This window comes from Aulonocara stuartgranti, assembly GCF_965226115.1.
Source record: "Aulonocara stuartgranti genome assembly, chromosome: 16".
Classification (NCBI taxonomy): Eukaryota; Metazoa; Chordata; class Actinopteri; order Cichliformes; family Cichlidae; genus Aulonocara; species Aulonocara stuartgranti.
The window spans coordinates 22,523,827-22,537,698 of NC_138952.1; the positions used below are offsets into that span (position 1 = coordinate 22,523,827).

Consider the following 13,872-nt stretch of genomic DNA (forward strand, 5'->3'; position numbering starts at 1 on the left):
TATAGTTGATTAGTTAAGTAGGTATAGTTGATACACTGGCTTTACGACACCAGTTTTACACCTAAATTATCACAATGTGTAATACAGAGCTTCTGGTCAATGAGCAGGTAAAGGACAGCACCTATGCTATCCATATTAATGTGGTATTGAGCCATTTAAAGGGTTGATGACATTCAAATCCAGTTTGGGAGAACCCAGATGCTCAGTCTGAAGGAACAGAGATCCATAGACAATTAATCAATGAGATGCATAATTCATACAAGTTAACACAATGGCACGTTTAACCAACGAGCAGACACAATTTTCTTACATGACCTTCATAAATGTATTTTGATTAACTTTTATTGTAGAATTTAAAAAATGTGAACAATCCACCAGGACACAACAGCAGTCAAGTTAAAATATTCTCACTATCAAAATGGTAAAATCATTATTTTGAATAGACTGTGCATACCTGTGCTGACACTATAACAAGTGTACTTATGTGGAGTGGTTTTTCAATTAACACATTTTTATTGAGTGAAATGATTCAATTCTGAGAACGGCCTAATTATGCATAAAATATATGCAAGTTATTAGATTGTTACTGTAGCCCATGCTGCCCCGTCAAGTCACATACTCCTATCAAAATCGTTTGAAGCTTTGTAAGATCACAAAAGACGCAGGGATAAGTAGTAGGATTTAAGAGTGTAATAACAGACTGAAACAGAAGATGGCAGCACTGCATGTACAAGGATGCCAGCTGCCGTTAAACCACGAAGAAGAAGTAGCTCTGTCCCAGAATCAGTGTTGCCAACTTAGCGACTTTGTCGCTATATTTAGCGAGTTTTCAAAAAAGACGTGAAAGCGCGTGTCACTTTTACTCTTAACAAGCAGCGGGTGCTGTAACGCAGTCAGTTCTTCTTTTACTCTTTTACTCTTATGTTGTTTTGTGGATCACAAGGTTTAAAACTACTTATAAACACACACACAAAGTAACTCCACCAGAGTGCCTATTTCGGGTCACTTTTGCCGGTCCAAGCCCGGATAAAGGAGCAGGGTTGGAATTGTGACATTAAAAAAAAACAATAATTGCTAAAAGAAATTTAATTTGTAGTTCTAAATAAACTCTAAATGCATTTAGGATGTTTTTTACTCACTTTATGTCTCTTCCACGATGTTATTTCTCTCTCCAACAACATAGGTTACAATTAGATTAGCATGACCAATTATGCAAATTAGGCGATGACGTCATTTAGCGACTTCTAGCGACTTTTAGGACAACCAATAGCGATTTTCCTTACTGAGGAGTTGGCAACACTGCCCAGAATCCATAGCGCAGCCCAGCTCAGTTTCCAACAATGGCGGCAGCTACTTAGTTTTAATATTGCTCTTATTATTCTTTCTGGGTCACAAAATAAACGTTTAACATATTTTCAGGCGAGAATGTAGCTGTGTAAACCTCAAATATCTGCTCAGTTTATCAAGACACCACATATTTTCAAAAGCGCTCCGACGTTTTCGGAGACGTCTGTTACCCACTAGCTCGATAGCGAGCCGGGGGCAAGGCTTACTAGACCCGGTGAGAACACCGGACTCCCAGCAAATCGTTTTCAAACCCACTGCCGTCTTTCGCTACTCAGGTTAAACATATATAAGTCACTTAGATAACTTAAAAATGTTATTGTTTGGCCTTTTTTAGTATTTTATTTGTTCCTGAGTAAATCGGTTTGGCTGAGATTAAAGTTATAGTTTTTACACAGCTGAATAAACATCAAGCAGACAGCTGATTATCAGAAGTGTGAGATGTTTGAGAATATACTCCGGTGTAGCAAGGAGTTTATTAAACTTCACCAACACAATCTGCAAATTTCATTAAAATGTAATAAACTATCATCTTGTCTTTATTTTTAGTTAGCACATACCTTAAACACTTAAAGCTGTAAGCTAATGATAGTTATATAAGAGCAGATGCTGCTGGTGCAATAAGCTGTAGTTTTACGTCCAATGGATGCATGATCTGATTAGTCGACTAATCGCAAAAATAATCGGTGACTAGTCGACTATCAAAATAATCGTTTGTGGCAGCCCTACTCCTCACCTTAGAGACAAATACAAAAAAATAAAAGCAGGAACTGCTTTCCATTGTTAGATTCTTAGCAATTACCTATCTATTACCAGTTTTTGACAACTGCAGAATTAAGTGGTGGATTATTTTCAATTATTATCAAGAAACAATACATTTTCACAGGCTGAACACAGTCTAATAGTCATAATAACTGCAACATAAATTCTCGAATATTGATATTTAGCACCGACAGAACTTAACAAACAACTACACAAAACAATTTAATCATAAAAATTGACTATAAGTCTTCAAATTAAATCAGCCAGTGGCGCCAACCATTAATATTAGCAGTTGTAAACATTGGAGTCTACTCACACACATGCATGAAAACAGCGACACAGAGGCTGTGCATGCACATAAGAAATAGGAGTAAAATACCTGAGCCTCTCTTAGAGACCACCTTTACACTCTTGGACAGGGTGATGTACAGCAGGATCATCAGAGGGCTGGGAGGTCTCATCTTCCCCCCGTCCTCACAGCCTAAAAAGAGCAAAGGAGGGAGAATAGGGATGGCAGGAGAGAGAGAAAGAGCCATCAGTCACTGCCATTACATGAGATCAAGTACCTCTTTGTACTACTAGACAAGAGTAAGTGTCAGTGCAGAGGGATGTTCTGCAAAAACTAAAGAGAGCGTGCACACACACACACTTTTGTGCAAATATTTGCACACCAACTTAAACATACTCACACACTTAAATCAACGTACCAATTTCCACATTCCCCCGGGGGGGGTCATTCTTGATTTTCTTTCGTGGTTGAAATTCAGACGAGTTATCATTAAAGGGATATATTTTATGAAACACCATTCCATAAGATGCTGACAAATCAATAAAGAAATAATTACATATGTAAGAACGACCAGTTTAATCGCCATTTTCATTAAAAACCGAGAGGGTTGGGAGGAGGTGGGAGCTTAAGGCAATTTAAAATGATTACCTTCTGACTCAAAGTGATGTAGGAAATATCCCACCTATACCCCTTATATCGACGCTTATTATATTAATTAATGGAGGTGACTCGCTCTCTACCTCTCATCTTCTCTGAGTAAATGACATAATCTAACATGTAGTAATTACCCCTTAATAGCCAGGTCCTGAAATAGTGCTACAGCTGTTGTATAAATTTAAAAAGAAACTGTTTATTAGCTTAAAGGTTATACTCATGCCAATATTCATCTATGTAATAAATTTTTCGAGACATCAAACAAGAATCACAATTGGGAAGTAAATTAGTTACCATTTAACCTGTTAGCATCACCCAATTTGCCACTGACATGTTTAGGATTAGGATAATCTTAAGACCCCCTTTTTGCATGCCTAAATATGAATGCTTACAGAACTGTGGTAAACATGCAAGGTGCAAAATAGAGTGCATTTGCATGGTCTCGAAATGTGTTTGTTTAGCTTCTGGCTAAAACATAATTTGACTCAAACCCCCAGCAAGCTGCTGCTGACCTGATAGCTGTTAGGAGGATGACATTTTGGCCAAGAAAGCCTTGTTTAAATTATAATGAAATTATAATTTCCTTAAGATCAACATTGTTTTAGACCAGAAACAAAAGCTTCTAAAGTGTCTCCTATTTCCATTCGTTTTAGGCTTTTTAATGGCATGACATAAGATAAAACATATTGATGAACCGTTAATGAAATGTTACTGAAATATAAAGGAGCTTATGCCTTATTTTAAGTCTAGTGCTAAGTTAGCCAGCTGCTGGCTTCTGCTTCCCTATTACTATGTCTGACTCATGGCAAGAATGTGAAATCTAATTCCCAAAATGCTCAATTTCTTTCACGTCTAAGATTTTTTATTTTTTTTATTCCTTGCTAGTTCCTTTTTCCTATGTTTTATCCAAAGGTAGACAGAAATCCCTCGTGTTGTTTCTTTTGAAGCACGGATAACAAAGGAGGGGCGAGAGTTAACTCCGTGGTGCAAAGAAACTCTTATATCTACTTGTGTAGGAGTATGTCTTTAGTACCAGATAACCAAAATTCTTTAGGACAGGATGGGAAGATTGAGCAATAGCTCGATAATGTTTCTTTCAATCAAACTGCATAGAAATGAAGAAAACAACACACACAGAACTGACCCAATGAACCTGAAATGAAAAGATAGGCTCTTTGAAGACAAAAAATAAGAGAGACAGAGCCAGGAGGGACCTTGGAATCCACAGCTAGTCACGTGCCCTGCAGATTAGCATAGCTAATGAAAGGGGCCTCTCTCAGCGTGTGTTTACACGACACTCACAGCTCCTACTTTAAAAAAGAGCTCTTTCTCTGCTCCTCAATCACATTCTGCTAGGAAACAACTCTCAGTCAATAAACACCATTATGCCAATAAAATTCCTGTGAAACACCACAGCTGATTTGCTCCTCCTTTTTTTGTTTCTTTAATAGCAATAAGCTGGAGAGTTGTGAATGTGTGTTTTTAGCCTCAGCTCTAACTCCATGATGGTTTATGGTTATGTAATCACCTATCCGAAATATATCCCCAGACTATAGTAGTCTTAATGACTTTATACCTCTTTAAAGATAAACTTATTCCACAACTAATGCAGCGGTACTGTTTAAGTTTAAAACAGCAAGGGAGACGAAGCTAAAAAATAAACAAAAAAGGTAAAAAACTGAAAAGTCAAGGGACCACATGCACAGAGAAAGATTTCAATACTGTCACGGCGTGGTAGTTTATTTACATACTGTACCTTTCTTTTTTCTACTCTATAGTTAGCTTGCTGTCTCTCTTTCGTTTTGTGTCCTCACTGTATTTCTGCGGTCTGCAGTCATGTGATCAGCTTGGTATTCAGTGTTAAAGCATTCTGCTATATCAACTGTCATGGAGGCTAAAATGAGCACCATGTAACCATAAAATGATCAGTTTAACTCTGGTCTCTATCGTCCCATAATTCCTTTTTTTTTTCTTTTTTTTTGTGTCCCGTTTGGATCTTTAGCCATCAGAATTGTTGTCTTAAGGCCAAGAAAGATGCCAAGCGGATTTATTTTACCAAGTGGATCATCATGGCCTTGCCATATTGGTCCATTTGATTGACCTTTATTATAATTATGAATTTATTTTATTTTCAGTTCCTACAAACGGGACAGACATGACTGGGGGATAGGACAGGGAGAAAGAATGAAAGAAAGAGAGGGAGAGAAAGAAAACCAAAGGGGAGAAGAGACGGTGAGAAGGGGGGGAAGAAAGAAAAAAAAAAAACAACAAAAAAAAAAACACCTGGGTCACCTGTATGGAGAAAAAAAACAGAAGAGAAAGCAAACAACAAAGAGCAACATAATAAAAAAAACAGCACCATCACAATAAACTAGCTAGCAGTAAATATCAGTAGATACTAAGTAATAAACGATATTGTGCAGCACGCAAGATAGACAGTGCACAATGTGCTTTGAGGCAGCAGCCAAGAAAGCTGTAGTCCGCGTCTGTGAATACCCGTGTGTACACCTGTGTGTATACCTGTGTGGATCAGCATGCTTGCATTCCAAAGGTTTCTCCATGTAACGATCTGCTAGGGAGTGTGGGAAGCCACAGCCCCGTCCCCCAGGGTATGAAGCAGGTATGGAGGAGATCAAAACTCCAGACATCCAGAGGCCCCCAGAACACAAGAGACCAAGGAAGACCAACAGAGGGGCAGCCGCGCCACTGTTCTAGTAAGAGCTGAGGAGAGTCCCAGATGAGGGCTCACTCAGCAGCCGCGGAGCAGAAGCCAGGGGGAGTTGCAGTGACGCGCCCGTGAGCTCCGCCGGCAGCCAGCTGTGCCTGAGTGACCGAGCCCCAGGCCGAGAGGCCGGGGGCACCCCACCTCTGAAGTGGCTCGAGCGAGCCCCAGGCTCCAGGCCCTGATAAGCAGCCGCCAAGGAGTGAGCCGGTGTGTACCCGGACGCCCACCCCCAGACACAAAGAACCACCCATAATTCCTGTTAATATTTTTGCTTTAAGCTCTCAATCGTTGGCATCGGGCACAAAAAAGAAAACAAAACCGTAATTAGTTGTAAAAAGTTGATTCACTAAACAAAACGATTGGCAGGCGGGTTTGTGCAGTATGGGGAGGTGCCCCTCCGTTACAGCCTAATTCAACAGAACAATGTTAGTGACCCTGCTCTGAATCCCGGTCGCGTTACGCCTTCACAATCTCAGTTTGGGCCTTGCCAGCCATGACATCACCAGCCTGCTATCCTCACACACAGAGAAGGATTGTGCATTTCACATGCAGCCCCTAACAAACCATACAAACACCCAAAACCCACCTCATTTCCTGTCACCTCTGTTTAACCCAACACAAAAGAGCTAAAAAAGGAACTTAAAAACAAGAACGGTCCACAGGACAGATTCTCAGCGTGCTTTTTAGGACAGACTGAGGACTGAGTGAAACTACACACATTAGACATCCGCATGTAAACTCAGTAAAGCAGCTCTTTGACTACCTTAGTGTAGACTCTATTAAATGTTTTTGCAATCCTCGACGCTTCATTCATCATTTTATGATGCTCAGTGGAAACGTACACCATAACACTTTTATGGTTAGTGTCCCAAAACAAAGAAAGTTTGAGTTTGACTTAAACATACAATGTAAACATTTCTTAGCCTGACCGACTTCTTCTGAATGTATTAAGCTATATAACATCCAGGACAAGAAAAAAGCTCGAAAGGTAATTTCAAAGTGCCCAATAAAAAACGTTTCATGGTTTTAAAAATTAAAAATATATAAAAGTACAGCATGTAAGTGAATCACAATATGTACTATCCGTTTATTCTAATATGACACTGCTCTGTTGCTTGTATAGTTAAGAGCCAAGCTTTTTCTCTGAGGCGTCAGGAGCAGGTGTGTTTGAGGAGGCACACACAGAGGCATGGCGTGAGATCCACGCTTCAGCGATGCATGAAGCATGCACACATCATCACCCACAGTAGCACACATGCCGTTTGCCTGCTGTTTTTTACCAGAAAATGAGGTGCATGGCCCACCACCTTCTGACTCACCCCTGACAAAGTAACAGAGGAATTTAGTGTCTGTTGCCATTGTTACGGGACTGTATCTTACGGGATAGCAATATCTCCTCCCAAATTCAATTATCACCTCAGGCTATTGGTTGCTAACACACCCCCATTGTTCTGTTCATGTTGTCTATGTGTGTGTGCGTGTGTGCTTCCATCAGACCTGAGTATGTTATTCTCATTTCCAATTTTTTCTTATCTCTCAAGGCAGTGCACACAAATTCACGTAATTTACAGGCCAAAAACACCTTGCTGATATAGGATGAAGTTATGCCATCTTAAGAGAGAGAAGGAAAACGCCGCCATCTTGGCATAGAAAGCCATGGGTGATTGATCATGTGATTTAGAGATTTAATCTAATTTGAAGGCAGAGCACACTGTGGTCTTAGGTAAAGTACATCATAAGACGTGACTCTGACCAAATCTTGTTGCGTCCGTGGAGTTATGGAGTTATCCCCGCTGCTTCCCTTTAGCTCTAACTTCTACATTATGTCGTCTACTGTTTCTAATATAACAAAATAGACGGTCCAAGTGAAAATGTGAAACAGATAACATATGTAAAAGTGAACATTTAAAGAGGCAAATTTAACCTAGACTATTTATCCAACAAGGTATGACGTTGATTACGACGAGTTCTTCAAGAAAGAGCACAGGGGTCTCTCATTAGCGGTCTCTGCTAAGTGCAGGTAGGACAATTTATTCTCAGGAATAGATGATGAGTGTATCCCACTGCTGCAAATACAAGGGTTTAATCCTTCACACACACACACACACACACACACAAACAGGCCAAGTGCTTTTTGATCAATATTACATGAGTAATAACTGCGTAATATTAAATGAGATTTCTTATCTGTATACAGATCATAACCCTGATGTTGTGTATGGAAATGTGTGCATACATATATATATATATTAGGGGTGCAACGATACACAAAATTCACGGTTCGGTTCGGTTCGATACTTTGGTGTCACGGTTCGATATTTTTTCGATACAAAAAAAATGTTCATGCCTTTTTAATTTGTCATTTATTAAAATTATAAATATATATTTTAACTCAAAAGTACAGTTTTTAAATTTAACCCTAACCCTTGTGCGCGTTTTTTTATTTTGACAGCGAATACGCACCTGCGGACCACTTATGTGCAGCCCTGGTTATTTAGCTCGTCATATTGCAGCCACAGAAATTCTTTTGTCCATGAAACCATAAAGCTGCACTTTCTTTTTGCCTTATAGTCTGATTTGTCATAACTTCTCCGTTTTGTGGTAAGCTTTTCTTTGGCTGTCACTTCTTCACCCTGACCTGTCTTATTTGGCTCAGCAGAACTAAAATATATATCTGTCTGTGAAGGTTCTCAGTCATCCAGGTCATCGTAGTCAAATATAAATCCTGCTGCTTTTACACACGCACTCACATAAGCTCAGCGATTCTCTGCGATCAACCTCTCACATGTTTAAGCTTGCTGCGGGAGATTTCACTTGTCATGTTTGCATAGTAAGCTAACAATTAATAAGACGATGTCAGAGGAATTGGTGCCGCAAATTATCATCACTCACAGATCAGTGCTGTTGCTCTCTATACACAGTTCACACATTGCAAAGTGAAAGCAAAAAAACAAGCGCAAATTCAAACGCGATTTCAATATGTCACATATTGACAGTGGCTCACCGATGCCAATGACATAATTACCCAGCTACATTTCTGAAAGAATGCAAAAGCATTGACATATATTTTTCCTACAATAGCCCGACGGGCAGGGCAGAGATAGATTTTGGTAGCCCGACTGAAAAAATCGCTAGCTCCGGGACGTCGGGCTAGCGATTTTGCGAGCCCTGTATCTGATTGAGGAATTACTCATCTTTGGAAAAGAGAGTTTATTACAGAGAAATGTCTCTTTCCAAAATAAAAGCTATACTATCTGCTTCTTCTGGGCTATATTCTCAGCAGCATAAGGAGAATCATGTGCTAACAGCTGTCTAAATGACTCGGCTAAAGTTAGTAGCATGCTTGTTGTTTTTGTCTTTGCACTAGGATGATGTCGGCGTAAATGTGCAGTCATATTCGTTGTGTTCCCACTAGTGCTTTCAGGTTAATCTCGTTGAAATGACCTTAACGCCACAACACGGCAAATCTCCGTTAACGAGCTACCGCCGATCGCCCCGTGCATGGGGCTAGACGGCCAACACGTTAACGAGCTAACTGCGCTAACACACTAGTTCCCACCCATGTAATTGAGCATTGCATGGCACATCCAACATACTGTTTTACTTTAGTCCATGACTCGCTTACCTTCAGGGTCATACGTCACATGAAAACCAAAATAATTCCAAACGCCAGATCTGAATGAGGGTGGGGGAGGTCCATCTTGCAAGAAGAGCTTAACTTCTGTCTTGCTAGCTTGCCCTGTGCTCTTCCTTCTGACTATGCTGTCTGTGTTGAGCGCTCAGTGGATCTGCGCTCGACAGTGCAGCCTAGGCGGAGTAGTCGAACGCAGATTCACTGAGCGCTCAACACAGACAGCATCGTCAGAAGGAAAGTTGATAAAATAAATTACAAATGTTGTATTGTTCGATACATATGCATACCGAACCGAAAGCACTGTATCGAACGGTTCAATATCGATACGAATATCGTTGCACCCCTAATATATATGTGGTATTTGTATACCACCATCTATTCTATAAAACTGCATTATTTATGAGCATCAGCAGCCAGTGACTGTAAAATTACCTTTGAAGCAACCCTCTTAGAGATAAATAAACTGACTGACATTACTGATAACAGGAAGCAGGTTCAACACTGAATTCAATTAAATTAAAGAGAAAGTCTAAATTATTTAAAAAATGAACGTGAATTTGTGTGCAAATGCAGCTCTCTAACTTTCATCGTTATTTCTCTTCATCTGTAGATTTAGCTACGCTAACATCAAATGCGACACCAGCAAGCAGAGCAGCCAGATGAAGATGAACAAGACAAGCACAACTGAATGAGTCATAGGTGTTTCTATGTGTCACTGTGTCAAAGAGATTCATGCTGGGATAGCTAGTAAATGGCACAGCATACTGTAACTATGCTTACTGTATGTTTACCTGTTCCTCATGTTGCTCAATGTGGCATCTGCGCGCACATGTGTGTTTGCTCTGCTGTTTGCCAGATGTGTCACAGTGTGAGTCAGGCCCCATGAGCGGCATTGTGCAGTTGTAATGTGAATCACTGCCACGGAATAAAAAATAAGCTCGGTGGTACACTGGGTGAGCTTTCGTTGAAACACATTTGACCGCTTTTGACCATGACCAGCCCTCGTTAATCTCCAGAGGCTGGCCATAGGTGGTTAGAGCTAACGAGCAAGGTGCTGTGAGCTATGCCCTGCCTCAGTCCCAACACGCACCTCTTCACTGAGTGAGATTAATTACCACACGATCCTGAGCCAATCCACACCGCTGCTGTTCTCTGAACTTCGAACATAAACACACGGAGACTGCACATGCACGTAAAAAGCACATTCAAGCACATAAAATGCAGTGCTGTGTATATAATTAATTAGAAGAGCTTCAAGGCAAACTAAAGCCGTTTGCTCATGATCGGTCAAGAGTAAAGGCCGTGGGTTGTTGAGGTCTGACTTCACACACATTCCACCAGCAGAGAAGCATTTTCCTGCAGTTGTTGATTGCTTTCAGCCAGGTCTCCCATGCCCAGGCCATTGTCAGCTGTCCAAGGATGACTGGCCACAGAGACGCCCTTATGCTTCTAGTCAATGCTGCCTTTGATGGAGAGCAGGGGCCAACGCTCTCCTCACCCATTTAGTGTACACACCCCACTGGGGCTGCTGGACCACAACTGACACGCAGGTAGAATAAAAACACTGGAGAATGCAAGCACACCACTTCCACAGAATGGTAAACAAACTGGGGTGTGCACACAAACATAGAACATTTTAAATATGGATGAATGTTGTGCCTTATATTTTGATGTGATATTTGACAAGTTTCATCTAAAGCACTTTTTACTCTGCACCATAGACTGGCAATCTGTCCAGGTTGTGGATGGATGGGTGGCTATTATATTATTCTGATTTGCTATTGCTCTAATTGCTACATTGCAAGAACAAGCTCAAATGTGCACAGTTTGTTCTGGCATCAGTGAAGATTCAGCGCAGTTCAGTGAACTCTGTAGGCGTTATGTTATATTTAACATATTCTTTCCTCATTGCAAACATGGTTTTTTTTTAGTTTATAATAGTAAATATGCATGCTGAAATGTAAAGCAATTATCAGTAACTCTTTCAAAACAGTACACTGTTAAATCTATTTTACAAATTAAAAAAAAGCAACAAATGGTGACTTAATGCCAATGAGGCATGTCATGTTTAATCTATATAAATGCATATCTGTATACAACAATGGCGAATTTGTAGCCAGGGGACAAGATATTTGATATATCATGTTTGGTTTCTATTTACAGTCTTCTTATAGTCCAAGTTTTACAAACCAGTTGCTGCATGGTTAGCTGCATGTGGTTAGCGAAGAGCCAAGGGCAGAATGAATTTGCCAAAGTGTAACTATTAACTGTACTCAAAAAAGAATTAAGGTTTTTCTTTCTTCTTTTTTTTCATTTTAATTAGCTTTTAAGAATTTTTTTCCGTTGATAAAAAAAAAAGTGACTGGGGCACAGAGGAGAAGGTCTTGGCCCGGCTACCCCAGAGGCATAGTCAGCAGATTAGCTGATATGTTCCCAGGTTGCAAAAGATCTAAAACACAATAGGACACTAACCTGGTAACTGGCCGGCTTAAAAGGGACTTTTAACTGGAATAAGATCCCTCTAGTCCGCATGTAAGGAATTAATAAAGTTCTTCATATTATTATTATTATTATTATTGTATAATCAACACAAAAATATACAGTTATTATATACACATTGTAATTTACACATCAATTTCTCATGATACCTGAGTCATGTAGCCAGGCAACAGCAATAGATTCTAGTCAAGTACCTGCTAAATTGTATCCTCTCATCAACTTAAGTGAATAAAAATATCCCCAAATGGTTATTGATTTGCTTAAATTGATTCTGATTTTTTTAGGCATGGAGCATAATATCCTTCATCTGCCAAACTGCAGTCTGATATTGACATCTGAAGTTAGAGGACATCCAAGTATATCTTAAAGTGTCAACACACTTGCCTAAAAGTGCGACAACTCAAACAAAACACTTTCTCCTCTAGGTAAAAGACTTTGAGAATTATGAGAGAGAGACAGTCATAGAAAATTTTCTCAAATTCAGGTTTTTTTCTCTGTTTCTCAGTGTGAAAAACAAAAGTGTGAAGGAAAACATGCAAGTTGGGACTCTATTACACAATCCAGGCATGTATAGTAATGATGGTTCAGTTCCAAATAAGCGAGGTGCTGCTTTTGTGCATGCTGGTTCACTGTCATGAACTATGGGGACAATTAATGGAAGTGAGGGATTGTTAATTCCACCTGTGCTCTCTTGGCTGTGACAAGATAAAACGTCTGTCATGAAAAAGGTTTGCCACAGAAGCTTTCAGGGAAACTTTCAAACCGAGATAGAAAATGAGGACTTTGATTGGATCTGCACGCTTCAGCTGCCTGACAGACATGCAGCTGCTGTACAGGAGCGCAGCGTGCCCGATGAGGAATCAGCAGCCACTGCAGTAGAAACACATCACCATATGTTGCAATTCCACAAAAACTAAGGCAGCGCTGGAAAGGTAAAAAGGTAGCTTGCAGCGCGGGAAAAAAGACTATACATTTGCTATATTCCCATCCTATCTTGCTTTTGATTGTGACATGGGGTGTAGAGAGGCATTGCAGTCGTTTAAAAAGACTGTATATGTCTATTTTTTTCCCTTTAAAACAAAGCTCCTTGAGGAAAGGAAATGCTGGCCTGAGCGGTTTTCACCTGGAATGTGCATTTACGATTTGGTATCCATGACAGTCTGTCCTATTGTCTGGAGAAGCCATCGTAGTAGCAATGGAGCCTAAACGAGGCCAATAATGGTTCTCTGCTCGGTCCCCAGAGTCCTGCCTGTTTAAAAATCGATTCTCTGCTTGACTAAGGACAGGCTGGGAATAGAGAGAACTAAAAGAAATGGAGAGGAAAGTGGAAGAAATAAGGAAGCGGGGGTTGAGAAGAATTACAACAGACAAGAAAGATACCTCCAATGAAAAATCCAACTGTAAGTTGCATAATCAATTGTATTTGGATCAGAGCATCATAAATTATAACAAGCATGCTGTTGCGAAAAACATTTCAAGAAACATCTAGCCGTGGTTGTTTTCCAGCATGCTCGTGTGTTTATCCTGCTATTTAAAAGTAATATCAAACACTTTTTATTAGAAGAACATCTTTTATGTGTACGTATGCAAGGTCTTCACAGCTGCATAAACATACACTTCATCTCATCATCTCCGTATAGTCCAGTGCACGGTTCAGTATTTTAACTGAAGTATAACTGAAGTAAAATGTGCATATCTAGTCTAGAAACCTTATTTTGTTTTAAATCTGTCAAAGTATTTTGAAACGTTTCCAGTTCATTCTCTATGGAAGCCCTTTTCCGCCACAAAAAAGTATCGAAAACAAGTATCCATAACTCAAAATTTTGAGTTATTTTCTTGAAATTTCGAGAAACAAAACCTGAAATTTCGAGTTACTTTTCTCAAAATTTCAAGTTAATAACTCAAAATTTTGAGTTAGCTCTGCCAATCAGTAATCTACCTGAATTAGGTCACTTTCTTGTTACC

At 39.8% G+C, this 13,872-nt stretch overlaps 1 protein-coding gene across 5 annotated transcripts in view; it reads right to left on the reverse strand.

Annotated features, from left to right (window-relative positions):
• Positions 1-13,872, reverse strand: part of il1rapl1a (interleukin 1 receptor accessory protein-like 1a) — a 169,786-nt gene that overhangs the window by 143,182 nt on the left and 12,732 nt on the right. For 4 of the 5 annotated variants that reach the window (XM_082508052.1, XM_082508050.1, XM_082508051.1 and 1 more), the window contains exons 1-2: positions 9,400-9,479; positions 2,486-2,587 (exon numbers count right to left, since the gene is read on the reverse strand). In XM_082508052.1, the coding sequence (XP_082364178.1) occupies positions 2,486-2,567 (82 nt within the window). In that variant the 5' untranslated portion in view covers positions 2,568-2,587; positions 9,400-9,479. Of the gene's footprint in view, positions 1-2,485; positions 2,588-9,399; positions 9,480-13,872 lie in introns of those variants that run through there. The other variant, XM_082508049.1, reaches the window with a different exon arrangement.